General features: G+C 39.3%; 2 protein-coding genes across 2 annotated transcripts; both read right to left on the bottom strand.

Annotated features, from left to right (window-relative positions):
- Positions 1 to 247: 247 nt before the first annotated feature.
- LOC131983781 (zinc finger protein OZF-like) lies at positions 248 to 5,549 on the bottom strand. The gene is made up of 2 exons (XM_059348595.1): positions 5,055 to 5,549; positions 248 to 1,795 (listed from the first exon to the last, which is right to left on the bottom strand). Exons 1-2 carry the CDS (start codon positions 5,245 to 5,247, stop codon positions 591 to 593), a joined length of 1,398 nt encoding a protein of 465 aa, XP_059204578.1. The 5' UTR covers positions 5,248 to 5,549; the 3' UTR covers positions 248 to 590.
- Positions 5,550 to 8,608: 3,059 nt separating this feature from the next.
- LOC131982792 (zinc finger protein 32-like) lies at positions 8,609 to 10,771 on the bottom strand. The gene is made up of 2 exons (XM_059347391.1): positions 10,579 to 10,771; positions 8,609 to 9,823 (listed from the first exon to the last, which is right to left on the bottom strand). The coding sequence occupies exons 1-2, from the start codon at positions 10,769 to 10,771 to the stop codon at positions 8,673 to 8,675; spliced, it is 1,344 nt and encodes a 447-aa protein (XP_059203374.1). The 3' UTR covers positions 8,609 to 8,672.
- Between the last annotated feature and the right edge of the window lie 4,367 nt (positions 10,772 to 15,138).

The raw sequence follows: 15,138 nt of genomic DNA, 5'->3' as shown, positions 1-15,138 counted from the left end.
GTCTTGAAGAAGATTCTTTACTAGCGATTGAGACCATAGTGTTGTCAAGAGAATTTGGTTTGAGGTAATAAAACAAGTAAGAAGTTGACTCATTTTGTATTGAGATAGATAAGACTCTAAAGCTTCTGCAACCTTCTTCAGCGCCCCCTGTTGGAATCTTTGGTAGAATGCAGCTTAAGGCATTTATCTAATAGCACATGAAAAAGAACACAATAAAAACACAATAAACACTAATAACAATTTTAATCGCAAATAATGAATTATCCCTGAACAAGTATCACACAAAGTATTATGAGACTAAATAATCATAAAAGAATGAACACAATAATGTCAATGTGCAAATAAATGTTGCTTGAACAGCGATTAAAGTTGCCCAGTGGAGTTCAGCAATATACCGGTTTGCTCTCTTTTCCCTGTTTTTTTTTTTGTTTAGTATGATGAAGCTCTGAGGACTGACGACTAGCACATTTATGTTGTTTTCTCTGTTGATGCAGCAGAAATCTTTTTTTAACGAACGCCCAACCTGGGTAGATTTCCTCTGTGTGATTTTTCATGTGTTTTCATGTGTTCAATGAACAACTGAAGGGTTTCTATCCTGTATGAGTCTTCATGTGAATGTTATGATTACATTTGTGCACAAAACTTTTACCACACACTGAGCAGCTGAAGGGTTTCTCTCCTGTTTGGCTTCTCATGTGTCTCTCCAGGTTTGCTCTTTCAGTGAAACCTTTACCACACACTGAGCAGCTGAAGGGTTTCTCTCCTGTGTGGATTCTCATGTGTCTCACCAGGTTTCCTCTTTCAGTGAAAACTTTACCACACACTGAGCAGCTGAAAGGTTTCTCTCCTGTGTGGATTCTCATGTGTCTCTCCAGGGCTCCTCTTCCAGTGAAACCTTTACTACACACTGAGCAGCTGAAAGGTTTCTTTCCTGTGTGGTTTCTCATGTGCATCTCCCGGTTTCCACGTACAGTGAAACCTTTACCACACACTGAGCAGCTGAAAGGTTTCTCTCCTGTGTGGATTCTCATGTGTATCTCCCGGTTTCCACGTACAGTGAAACCTTTACCACACACTGAGCAGCTGTAAGGTTTCTCTCCTGTGTGGATTCTCATGTGTCTCACCAGGTCTCCGTTTCCAGTGAAACCTTTACTACACAATGAGCAGCTGAAAGGTTTCTCTTTTGTGTGAGTCATCATGTGAGGGTTCAGCTGTGATTTTTGCAGAAATCTTTTATCACAAATGGAGCAGCTGAAAGGTTTCTCTACAGTATGACATCTTATGTGTCTCGTCAGATATGTCTTCTTGGCAAATCTTTTCTCACACATTGAGCAGCTGAATGCTTTCTCATCAGTTCTATTAGGAATGTCAACAGTTTTCAAAGATTTTAAACCTGACTGGGAATCTCTGCTCTCTATCCAATCACCGCTGTCATCAGTCTCAGGTTCAGAAGAGTCTCCAGACCTGTCTTCAGCATCTGGTTGTAAATGTGAATCTGGATCCAAGTTCCCGGCTGGTTCTGGTCCTCCACAGTCCTCTCCATCAGCTTCTGTTTTCATCTGTTCAATTTGATGAAGCTGTGAGGGCTCAGGGGCAGGGACAGGAGTGAAGGAGAACTTGGTGATATCAGCCTCCTCCAGCTCTGCAAGCTGCTCTCCCTCCTGTTTGATCCAGAGATCCTTTTGTTGTTCCTCTTTAATTTGTGGGGGCTCTGGGTCCTTCTGGTCCAGACTGGAGCTCCAGTCCTGCTGCTCAGAGGGAATTTCTTCTTTATGTACCAACAGCTGCTGGACATCTGCATGAGACATTGAAACACAAATTAAACTGTATGCAAATGGGGTGTACGCCTACCCCAATATGGTTGATACAAACACACCAAAATTGCAATCTTAAGTAGAATAATAATTGCTTTATCTGTTTAATGGGTTCCATGTAAAGATGTACACTAACAACTATGCTGACTAAAACATACAGCAAAGAAGCCAACTGTTTTTCTTAGGTGTTATCTCTGTTGTAGCCAATTTGCACGTGTAATAATGTGTGTGTGTGTGTGTGTGTGTGTGTGTGTGTTTGTTTGTTGTGACGTCACCTGCACAGCTGATCTCCCACGGAAATAGAAAGCATTTAGGGACAGCAAACCTTTTGCAAGATCTCATTTCTGGCACCACAACGAGTTCAAAACAACTTCAGATTCCCTCAAGTGCCACTACAATCTCATCAACAATGACACAATAAGCATCTCGTATCTGCTAAATTTAAAATACGAAACAAACAGTTCAGTAATGATTGTGATACCTAGTGATGGTCCGCTGACACTTGAAGCTCCGACACATGCGCGGTAGCTCATGAAGCAAACGTCCCGAAGCACTGTGCCGAGGCGTGGTTTGGTCACATGACTCGTGACGTTCGAAGCAGCAAAGTGCTTCGAATGTCACCGAATCACCAACAGTGGAAGTGAACCGCTACCTCGCTGATCCTCCACTAGAAAGAACTTCAGAACTGCTCACATACTGGGCAAACCACAAAAATGTATATCCCAATCTTTATCAAGTTGCTAAACATTTCTTATGCACCCCGGCCTCATCCGTGCCGTGTGAACAGGTTATTTCCAAGGCTGGGGAAATTGTATTGAAAAGAAGAAACCGCTTGAATCCCAAAACTGTGGAAAAACTGTTGTTTCTAAATAAAAATTCATAACAAGTGACACAAGCACAGTCACTGCCCTGTTTTTCAAGCACAATCTCTTTCCCCACCCACCCATGAAGCTCTTTACCAATGAACCCCAAAACATTATTTGCCAAATTCCATAATATAATCTGTATTTGCGCCAGCCCCATGTGAAAAGGGACCTCAGGCCGGATTCGAACCCGGGTCCGCCGCAGCACTTAACCTTAAAGGTACGTGCTCTACCAGTGTGAGACACCGGGACGCCTTATAAAACATCATTGTTGTTGTATTCAGTCGTGTAGTTGAAAACAAATGCATGAACCAATCAATGGCACGTCTCGGTTGCACTTCATTTTATGGGCCACTAGATGTCCTACTGGAGCACTGTGTGTCATTGAAGCTTCGAGTAATGAACCATGTTTTGTATAAAGTGTCGAAGCTTCAACAAAGCCTCGATCAGCCATCACTAGTGATACCTGGTTAAAGTCAATAAACAGTCCGAGAAGTGCTTTACTTTTATAGTTAGTGAAATGTGAGAAAAGAAGCGAAATAAAGGCACAAACAATGCAAACATTTCAACATTTCAACTGCCTGCTGTTGCCGTTGTTACATCCCTACTGGTTTCCACACCAACTGGTTTCCGTACGCGTACGTGCGTCAACATCAGCAGCTGTGCCCCCCCCTCTGTCAGCAGATTCGTCACATATTTATAAACATAATACCTGGCGTTTTACGAGTCGCATCTCCTATCTACTGGGGGGAACATCGTTTAATAAGTGAACACTACATCACAGCTGCCTATAAAAAAAAGAAATGTATGAATATAAAATGTTTGAGAGATCGCTAAGAGCTGGATTCGAACTCACCTAAGCAAAATTAAATAGCACATTATCCATCAGCTATACAGGTTGAGCCATTCGTCTTCTTTTGGTCTCCGTGACTTCAATTATGTATCCTTCAAGTTGCTTACGTCAGTGTCCAGGTAACATTTTGTTTCGGCTCGATCTAAACCAACTGGTTTCCTTGAGCCGAACATAAACAAATACCGAACGTATTTATCACGTTTCTCCCTCTCTCTCTCACTGCCCGTGTCTCGACCGAGACCATGTCATATTAACCACTTTATGAACCCCATATGGAACATATTGTGACAAATAAATACTTTTAAAAAGAGACGATCTAATTCAGACAATACTTCTCTGGTCAAAATACTCGAACTTGTGTATGTCCATGCTTTTCAAATGCACAATGTCCACGCACACGTCTTGTAATTATGTTCCGACTGTACATCATAATCCGGATGGAGCAGTAAAGTAGCTAATCAACATTTAGCACGGAAAACGAGTTTAAAAGATAGATTCGAACTCGCCACAGAGAAAAATAAAAAGCTTGCGAGACTGACGCTACACGGTGTAAGCCACTTGGGCTCCTCAATATTTCTGAGCTTCAATTATATATTCATGAAATTGCCTACCTCAGTGTCCAGGTAACATTTTGTTTTGGCTCGACCTAAAACAACTGGTTACCTTGAGCTGAACAGAGAAAATTACCGAACATATTTATCAAGTTCCTCCCTCGCTCACTCACTGCCCCTGTCTTGACCGAGGCTACTGTCCAATTAACCACTTTATGAGCCATATATGAAACATATTGTGGCATATAAATACTTTTAAAAGTATTACTTTTAAAATTGGCTAGTTAGATCTTCACTTTTAAAAGTATTTATATGCCACAATATGTTTCATATATGGCTCATAAAGTGGTTAATTGGACAGTAGCCTCGGTCAAGACAGGGGCAGTGAGTGAGCGAGGGAGGAACTTGATAAATATGTTCGGTAATTTTCTCTGTTCAGCTCAAGGTAACCAGTTGTTTTAGGTCGAGCCAAAACAAAATGTTACCTGGAAACTGACGTAAGCAACTTGAAGGATAGATAATTGAAGTCACGGAGACCAAAAGAAGACGAATGGCTCAACCTGTATAGCTGATGGATAATGTGCTATTTAATTTTGCTTAGGTGAGTTCGAATCCAGCTCTTAGCGATCTCTCAAACATTTTATATTCATACATTTCTTTTTTTTATAGGCAGCTGTGATGTAGTGTTCACTTATTAAACGATGTTCCCCCCAGTAGATAGGAGATGCGACTCGTAAAACGCCAGGTATTATGTTTATAAATATGTGACGAATCTGCTGACAGAGGGGGGGGCACAGCTGCTGATGTTGACGCACGTACGCGTACGGAAACCAGTTGGTGTGGAAACCAGTAGGGATGTAACACCGTAAAGGTCCGAATAAAGCCGCTCTCCGGTCGTATTGTTGGTCAGATCAGAGGTCAGTATGTGAACTGAGAGTAAACAGAGAGAGAAAGGGAAATAAAGTGGACCAACCTGCTCTGTGTAGCCGAAGCTGAGGGTTGTAAACAGCGTCCAGTAGTTTCTGTTGTCGCTTGTTCTCCTCTTTTGACCGACTCAGTTCCTCCTCGTACTCTGTTATCGTTCTTTCAAACAGCCCGAATATCTCTTCAGCAGCCGCAGTTATTCGCTGCTTCACCAAGACTCTCAGCATTTCACCTTTGGACATCTCCACACACTGACAGAAACGTTTTCTCCACAAGAACTCCGTCAAAAACGCGGTTTGCTCTCCGTCAGTCACTCTGACTGTCTGTTTACAGCTAGCATGCTAAGCTAACTCCGATAGCTTTGTAGGAGATGAGTCAGAGGCAAAACATTCAGAAAACAAGTGTGAAGCACAAAGTCTAATCTGGCCGATGAAGCTTCACATCCAGAGGCTCTGCTAGTAACACTGTTGGAGCTCAAACACACTTTCTCAACACCTCTGCATTGATTTCTAATCATGTTAGGCACCAGACTGCTGAAGAGGAACATCTTCTTTTTGAGTTTTTTGGCGTTTAGCAAACCAACGTACAGTCGCATTACCGCCACCTAGCGGACAGATGATGGTATAACAGATGATGCTATAGCAAGTGTACCTAAACAATCAACCTTTTTACTGACTCATCTAAAACCCTTATTCATAAATAGTTGGAATTCTATGTAAACAAAACAGAATACGATACTCTGCTTATCTTTTTTTGATATTCACTCAATTGTAAACTAAGAGAAATTGAAAGTATTTGTGGCATATGGCATCATGGGTAACTTGCACAGCTTTGAAGGCACCACAAATGCTGAAAAAAACATATGATGCCGTCCAGACAACATCTTTTACAGGGATGTCCTTGCTTATTTCAGCAAGACAATGCCATGGCACATTTTGCACCTGTTACAACAGCATGACTTTGAAGGAAAAGACTGCAGGTAGTATTGAAGAAGTGTGGCACATTATAAAGTATAAAGTTCCAAAACTTCAACAACTAGTGTCCTCAGCATAGACTGTATATAAATAATGGACATAGTGCTTCTAAATTGGACCATTATTTACATAATTAACATCATATTATCTTGAAGAAGATTTTTTACTAGCGATTGAGACCAATAGTGTTGTCAAGAGAATTTTGTCTGAGGTAATAAAACAAGTAAGAAGTTGACTCATTTTGTATTGAGATAGATAAGACTCTAAAGCTTCTGCAACCTTCTTCAGCGCCCCCTGTTGGAATCTTTGGTAGAATGCAGCTTAAGGCATTTCCTGGTTTGCCTCACTGCTGTGACCCACTGCGGTCACGCCATCTCCACTTTAAATGTTTGTGCGCAGTTACATTGCACTTTACGGTAGCCCGTTTATCGCGCAGCTGGATGACTTCAAAGTAGCCATTCAATTGTATTCATGCTGCTTTTTAAAAGCCAATAAAAGGAGTAAATCAAATTGTTATCAGCAGACTTCACTACATCCTTGAAGACCAGGTCCCCATGGGTTCATGATATGAAATCCATGCCTCTTTACTGTACTAATTTGGAATTATGGGACGCTAAAATCTTCCAAAATGCCAGTTTGATTGTATTCATACCGCTTTTTGAAAGCCAATAAAATAAGTAAATCAAATTGTTATCAGCAAACTCGACTACATCCTTGAAGACCAGGTCCCCATGTGTTCATGACATTAATTTAATGCCTTTTTACTGTACCAAATTGGAATTAGGGAATGCCAACCCCCCTAGTATAACGGACATTTTTTTTTTTAATCACAAATTTTAAATAAAAATGTTTAGATTTTGTATGAGATTACTGTTATACTTTGTGACTTTTTTTTGGATGGAATTTGTGCTGTATGTATTCTGAACTACATTCCTAAAATGCAACATATCAATTCATTGTATCATGTTAAAATGCTTAAATTGGATAAGTATATTATCCAAAGAAACATATTTTATTGGCTTTTAAAAAGCAGCATGCATACAATCGAACTGGCACGTTAAAAGATCATGAAAACTTTCCAGAGCCCTTTAAGACTTATTTTAAATGTAATTCTCAGGTTCACTCCTATCCAACGCGTCAATCTTTAGATCTTCATCCTCCAAGACTTTCCATGCAATTTGTTGTTAAATTTCGGGGCACCAAATTATGGAATACCTTTTCCCATCTGATAAAGAACTCCATTTTCATAAAATGTTTAGAAATATGTCTAAAAACCCATTTAACTGCTGTTTAAATTCTTTTTCAGACACAAATATGCTTTTATATCATGTTCATTTTTTTGTTTTTATATTATTTTTGTTGTTGTCATTACAAATTGTTGTTGATGTTATACATATGTTTTTTTCTATTATCAATTTATTACTTTCTTATAACTGTGACATTTTAGGTGGAGGCTTTAAATAAATAAGCCCATCTGAGTTTTCTGCCTCTAAATAATAATCATTTCAGCTATATCCTTGGGAAAACAAATTCTATTAAATGTTTTTAAAAAGACATTCTTACTCTGGTGTTTTACTTTTGCCAGAAATGTTTCAAGACTCTAGTGCTCCAGTTTTATTGCTGCTAAAACTTTCATCAAAACCAGCAGGTTTACCGCCACAACTGTTAAAAAAATCTATATATTTTTTGGGCATGTGCCTGTGTGGTGAATCTTTTGTTTAAAACATTTCCCACAAACTGAGCAGCTGATTCCTCTGAATCCGAATAGGTCTCTTTCGGCCAACTCCTCTATCACGACTGGATTATTTTCTCTTATCTAATAGCACATGAAAAAGAACACAATAAAAACACAATAAACACTAATAACAATTTTAATCGCAAATAATGAATTATCCCTGAACAAGTATCACAAAAAGTATTATGAGACTAAATAATCATAAAAGAATGAACACAATAATGTTAATGTGCAAATAAATGCTGCTTTAAAGTAAGGTTTGGTTTATAAGAACACCTAAAAAAAACTGGTATATGAGTGACTTGTTTGATGGGCACAAAAACTTTAAAATAATGACTTACTGACATAAAGCATATTCACCTGAACCCTTTTATAACCTTGCACAAGTCTGTGTATAAACATTAATGAGGCACACTGGCATGAAAAGAAAATAAAACAGCAAGTTAGGGAGACAGAGGCTAGGTCTTTTATTGTAATTTTGGCCGATGTCATCATATCAAAAAGTTGTAAAAGTAGTCTCGTGTAATTAAAACTGATGCTCATTTAAGATAAGTAGTTTTGGCTGGACTCTCTGTTCACATTTTGACCTTAATAAAGCAGTGAGGACTGACAGCAACAGCCTTCCGTATAAATCTTTTGCTACACACTGAGCAATTGAAAGGTTTCTCTCCTGTATGAGTCATCATGTGACGTAGTATGTTTTTCATAGATAAGGGATGCTCCCCAACCTCAAGGAAAGGTTAAAGAGGTGAGTGAACAGCGATTAAAGTTGCCCAGTGGAGTTCAGCAATATACCGGTTTGCTCTCTTTTCCCTTTTTTTTTTTTGTTTAGTATGATGAAGCTCTGAGAACTGACGACTAGCACATTTATGTTGTTTTCTCTGTTGATGCAGCAGAAATCTTTTGTAACGAACGCCCAACCTGGGTAGATTTCCTCTGTGTGATTTTTCATGTGTTTTCATGTGTTCAATGAACAACTGAAGGGTTTCTGTCCTGTATGAGTCTTCATGTGAATCTTATGACTCCATTTGTGCACAAAACTTTTACCACACACTGAGCAGCTGAAGGGTTTCTCTCCTGTGTGGATTCTCATGTGTATCTCCCGGTTTCCTCTTTCAGTGAAACCTTTACTACACACTGAGCAGCTGAAAGGTTTCTCTCCTGTGTGGATTCTCATGTGTTTCTCCAGGTTTCCTCTTTCAGTGAAACCTTTACTACACACTGAGCAGCTGTAAGGTTTCTCTCCTGTGTGGATTCTCATGTGTCTCACCAGGGCTACGCTTACAGTGAAACTTTTACTACACACTGAGCAGCTGAAAGGTTTCTCTCCTGTGTGGATTCTCATGTGTATCTCCCGGTTTCCACGTACAGTGAAACCTTTACTACACACTGAGCAGCTGAAAGGTTTCTCTCCTGTGTGGATTCTCATGTGTATCTCCCGGTTTCCACGTACAGTGAAACCTTTACCACACACTGAGCAGCTGTAAGGTTTCTCTCCTGTGTGGATTCTCATGTGTCTCACCAGGTTTCCGCTTACAGTGAAACTTTTACTACACACTGAGCAGCTGTAAGGTTTCTCTCCAGTATGACATCTTATGTGTGTCGTCAGCTGTGTCTTCTTGGCAAATCTTTTCTCACACATTGAGCAGCTGAATGCTTTCTCATCAGTTCTATTAGGAATGTCAACAGTTTTCAAAGATTTTAAACCTGACTGGGAATCTCTGCTCTCTATCCAATCACCGCTGTCATCAGTCTCAGGTTCAGAAGAGTCTCCAGACCTGTCTTCAGCATCTGGTTGTAAATGTGAATCTGGATCCAAGTTCCCGGCTGGTTCTGGTCCTCCACAGTCCTCTCCATCAGCTTCTGTTTTCATCTGTTCAATTTGATGAAGCTGTGAGGGCTCAGGGGCAGGGACAGGAGTGAAGGAGAACTTGGTGATATCAGCCTCCTCCAGCTCTGCAAGCTGCTCTCCCTCCTGTTTGATCCAGAGATCCTTTTGTTGTTCCTCTTTAATTTGTGGGGGCTCTGGGTCCTTCTGGTCCAGACTGGAGCTCCAGTCCTGCTGCTCAGAGGGAATTTCTTCTTTATGTACCAACAGCTGCTGGACATCTGCATGAGACATTGAAACACAAATTAAACTGTATGCAAATGGGGTGTACGCCTACCCCAATATGGTTGATACAAACACACCAAAATTGCAATCTTAAGTAGAATAATAATTGCTTTATCTGTTTAATGTGTTCCATGTAAAGATGTACACTAACAACTATGCTGACTAAAACATACAGCAAAGAAGCCAACTCTTTTTCTTAGGTGTTATCTCTGTTGTAGGCAATTTTCATGTGTAATAGTGTGTGTGTGTGTGTGTGTGTGTGTGTGTGTGTGTGTGTGTGTTTGTTTGTTTGTTTGTTTGTTGTGACGTCACCTGCACAGCTGATCACCCACGGAAATAGAAAGCATTTAGGGACAGCAAACCTTTTGCAAGATCTCATTTCTGGCACCACAACGAGTTCAAAACAACTTCAGATTCCCTCAAGTGCCACTACAATCTCATCAACAATGACACAATAAGCATCTCGTATCTGCTAAATTTAAATTACGAAACAAACAGTTCAGTAATGATTGTGATACCTGGTTAAAGTCAATAAACAGTTCGAGGAGTGCTCTACTTTTATACTTAGTGAAATGTGAGAAAAGAAGCGAAATAAAGGCACAAACATTTCAACATTTCAACATTTCAACTGCCTGCTGTTGCCGTAAAGGTCCGAATAAAGCCGCTCTCCGGTCGTATTGTTGGTCAGATCAGAGGTCAGTATGTGAACTGAGAGTAAACAGAGAGAGAAAGGGAAATAAAGTGGACCAACCTGCTCTGTGTAGCCGAAGCTGAGGGTTGTAAACAGCGTCCAGTAGTTTCTGTTGTCGCTTGTTCTCCTCTTTTGACCGACTCAGTTCCTCCTCGTACTCTGTTATCGTTCTTTCAAACAGCCCGAATATCTCTTCAGCAGCCGCAGTTATTCGCTGCTTCACCAAGACTCTCAGCATTTCACCTTTGGACATCTCCACACACTGACAGAAACGTTTTCTCCACAAGAACTCCGTCAAAAACGCGGTCTGTTTACAGCTAGCATGCTAAGCTAACTCCGATAGCTTTGTAGGAGATGAGTCAGAGGCAAAACATTCAGAAAACAAGTGTGAAGCACAAAGTCTAATCTGGCCGATGAAGCTTCACATCCAGAGGCTCTGCTAGTAACTAGTGATGGGTCGGATCGTGCCGATGCTTCGGAGCGTGTGTCGAGAAATCCCGGAAGTCTTTGGTGGAGCGCGTATCGACGTTTGTGTTGTTTAGGGCGAGTGACGTCATTGATGACGTTCGAAGCCTCGGTGGTTGAGGAAATGGTTCGACTTGTGCACCCCTGCCTCCTCAGTCCCATGCGAACGAGTTTTTTCGAAAGCTGGAGAGGTTGTCTCCAAAATAGAAACCGACTGAGTCCAAGCACAGTGGAGAAATTGTTGTTTTTAAACTGCAATCAATAAAGTCACAAGCACAATTGATGTCCCATCTCTGCCCCGTGCTTTGAAAACACTGTAACATTTTTAACAAACACCTCAAGTCCTATTGGATTTATTTTATCATTGACTGAAATGATGCTGGTAAAGTAAATAATAATGATTATTATATATTATTATTAATAATTACTAATACACTGCTATTAGCATTACCCACATATTAATCAAAACAACAGATAAATAAAATCCACACTAAATCAAATTAAGGTGTTTTTATTTCTGTTGGCAGTGATTATTCCCATGCACCAAGAGGCCTCACAAACAGCTCAAAGGTCAATGACAATTTGGACCAGCAGGGGGTTTGTGAGCACATGAAGCCTCAAGATATGAACCTTTTCTCGAACCAGTTGGCTGGAAAGGTTCAAGGCTTCATGAGGCTTCATCTACCCATCACTAGTAGTAACACTGTTGACACTCAAACACACTTTCTCAACACCTCTGCATTGATTTCTAATCATGTTAGGCACCAGACTGCTGAAGAGGAACATCTTCTTTTTGAGTTTTTTGGCGTTTAGCAAACCAACGTACAGTCGCATTACCGCCACCTAGCGGACAGATGATGGTATAACAGATGATGGTATAGCAAGTGTACCTAAACAATCAACCTTTTTACTGACTCATCTAAAACCCTTATTCATAAATAGTTGAAATTCTATGTAAACAAAACAGAATACGATACTCTGCTTATCATTTTTGATATTCACTCAAGTGTAAACTAAGAGAAATAGAAAGTATTTGTGGCATATGGCATCATGGGTAACTTGCACAGCTGTGAAGGCACCACAAATGCTGAAAAAAACATATGATGCCGTCCAGACAACATCTTTTACAGGGATGTCCTTGCTTATTTCAGCAAGACAATGCCATGGCACATTTTGCACCTGTTACAACAGCATGACTTTGAAGGAAAAGACTGCAGGTAGTATTGAAGAAGTGTGGCACATTATAAAGCGCAAAATACGAAACCTGTAGATCACTGACTGTTGAGCAATTTAAGTCATAGATTAAGCAAGAAATTAAATAAATATGTTCCGTTCCAAAACTTCAACAATAAGTGTCCTCAGCATAGACTGTATATAAATAATGGACATAGTGCTTCTAAATTGGACCATTATTTACATAATTAACATCATATTGTCTTGAAGAAGATTGTTTACTAGCGATTGAGACCAATAGTGTTGTCATGAGAATTTTGTCTGAGGTAATAAAACAAGTAAGAAGTTGACTCATTTTGTATTGAGATAGATAAGACTCTAAAGCTTCTGCAACCTTCTTCAGCGCCCCCTGTTGGAATCTTTGGTAGAATGCAGCTTAAGGCATTTCCTGGTTTGCCTCACTGCTGTGACCCACTGCGGTCACGCCATCTCCACTTTAAATGTTTGTGCGCAGTTACATTGCACTTTACGGTAGCCCGTTTATCACGCAGCTGGATGACTTCAAAGTAGCCATTCAATTGTATTCATGCTGCTTTTTAAAAGCCAATAAAAGGAGTAAATCAAATTGTTATCAGCAGACTTCACTACATCCTTGAAGACCAGGTCCCCATGTGTTCATGACATTAATTGAATGCCTTTTTACTGTACCAAATTGGAATTAGGGAATGCCAACCCCCCTAGTATAACGGACATTTTTTTTTTTTAATCACAAATTTTAAATAAAAATGTTTAGATTTTGTATGAGATTACTGTTATACTTTGTGACTTTTTTTTGGATGGAATTTGTGCTGTATGTATTCTGAACTACATTCCTAAAATGCAACATATCAATTCATTGTATCATGTTAAAAATGCTTAAATTGGATAAGTATATTATCCAAAGAAACATATTTTATTGACTTTTAAAAAGCAGCATGCATACAATCGAACTGGCACGTTAAAAGATCATGAAAACTTTCCAGAGCCCTTTAAGACTTATTTTAAATGTAATTCTCAGGTTCACTCCTATCCAACGCGTCAATCTTTAGATCTTCATCCTCCAAGACTTTCCATGCAATTTGTTGCTAAATTATGGAATACCTTTTCCCATCTGGCAAAGAACTCCATTTTCATAAAATGTTTCAAAATATGTCTAAAAGCCCATTTAACTGCTGTTTAAATTCTTTTTCAGACACAAATATGCTTTTATATCATGTTCATATTTTTGTTTTTATATTATTTTTGTTTTTGTCATTACAAATTGTTGTTGATGTTATACATATGTTTTTTTCTATTATCAATTTATTACTTTCTTATAACTGTGACATTTTAGGTGGAGGCTTTAAATAAACCCATCTGAGTTTTCTGCCTCTCCCTGCACTTTACACTATTTGTTATCTTTATTATTTTATGTAATTCCAACTGTTCAAATAAATAAATAGATAAATAAATAATAATTTAAGTTAAATCCTTGGGAAAACAAATTATATTAAATGTTTTTAAAAAAGACATTCTTACTCTGGTGTTTTACTTTTGCCAGAAATGTTTCAAGACTCTAGTGCTCCAGTTTTATTGCTGCTAAAACTTTCATCAAAACCAGCAGGTTTACCGCCACAACTGTTAAAAAAATCTATATATTTTTTGGGCATGTGCCTGTCTGGTGAATCTTTTGTTTAAAACATTTCCCACAAACTGAGCAGCTGATTCCTCTGAATCCGAATAGGTCTCTATCGGCCAACTCCTCTATCATGACTGGATTATTTTCTCTTATCTAATAGCACATGAAAAAGAACACAATAAAAACACAATAAACACTAATAACAATTTTAATCGCAAATAATGAATTATCCCTGAACAAGTATCAAACAAAGTATTATGAGACTAAATAATCATAAAAGAATGAACACAATAATGTTAATGTGCAAATAAATGTTGCTTTAAAGTAAGGTTTGGTTTACAAGAACACCTAAAAAAAACTGGTATATGAGTGACTTGTTTGATGGGCACAAAAACTTTAAAATAATGACTTACTGACATAAAGCATATTCACCTGAACCCTTTTATAACCTTGCACAAGTCTGTGTATAAACCAGGCGGCAATCTCCGTGCCTGAGCATGGAAGCCACCAGGAAGTGCATAAAGCCTGCAATTCACCGAAAATTCCAATAGGGGGTGCTAAGTTTGGCTGCAAAAGGAATCTGCCCATTCATTTCAGTGCTAAATTTGAAAACTTCTCACTTGATTTATTACCTCAGAAAAATTTTTCAGGGACAACATTATGGTCTCAATCGCTAGTAAAAAATCTTCTTCAAGACAATTTGATGTCAATAGTTCTAATAATGGCCCCATTTAGAAGAAAATAGAAGATAAAGAATCGTATGATTTGGGGCGTTTCTAGCTTTGATTGACAGGTCACTGACAAGGCGAGCCGTCACCAGGAGAGAAGCAGAGCGTATCCACGGCAACGTGTCAATAAAGTTATATATAACGTTATATAGATAGAAAAGAGGACGTTTAGCGGTTTGGTCTCATAACTTTGACCCTTTCACACTATATTTTCACTTAATGACAGTTTATTTGAACGTTTTGTTCAGTAAAAATGTCTTGTTCAGCGTTTGGTTGGACTAACAGACACTTCAAGGAGTCGCTGCTCAGTTTTCTGAGGTAAGAAAGATACATTTTGTTTTTGTTTTTTTGCTAGCCAAAACTAACATCCCAGTTAATGCTCCAGTTAATGCTAACATGAATTAGCAGCGGCTTCTCTCAGTCGGGTTGCCGGTGTAGAGAGGCTGTAGTCAGTGTCGTCAGATCCCTCGCGCTCCGCCACAGTCCAATTATGGTCTGCTCCGCCTATCGGAAACATGATGGCGACGCAAGATGGCGACGAGTGTAACGCTGAACTCGAGGCTTCCAACGGGCAGTCCACAAACCAATGGGTGACGT

This window comes from Centropristis striata, chromosome 13, assembly GCF_030273125.1.
Source record: "Centropristis striata isolate RG_2023a ecotype Rhode Island chromosome 13, C.striata_1.0, whole genome shotgun sequence".
NCBI classification, from domain to species: Eukaryota; Metazoa; Chordata; class Actinopteri; order Perciformes; family Serranidae; genus Centropristis; species Centropristis striata.
Note: the sequence above shows the minus strand (reverse complement) of the source record. Positions and strands in the feature narration are given on the sequence as shown.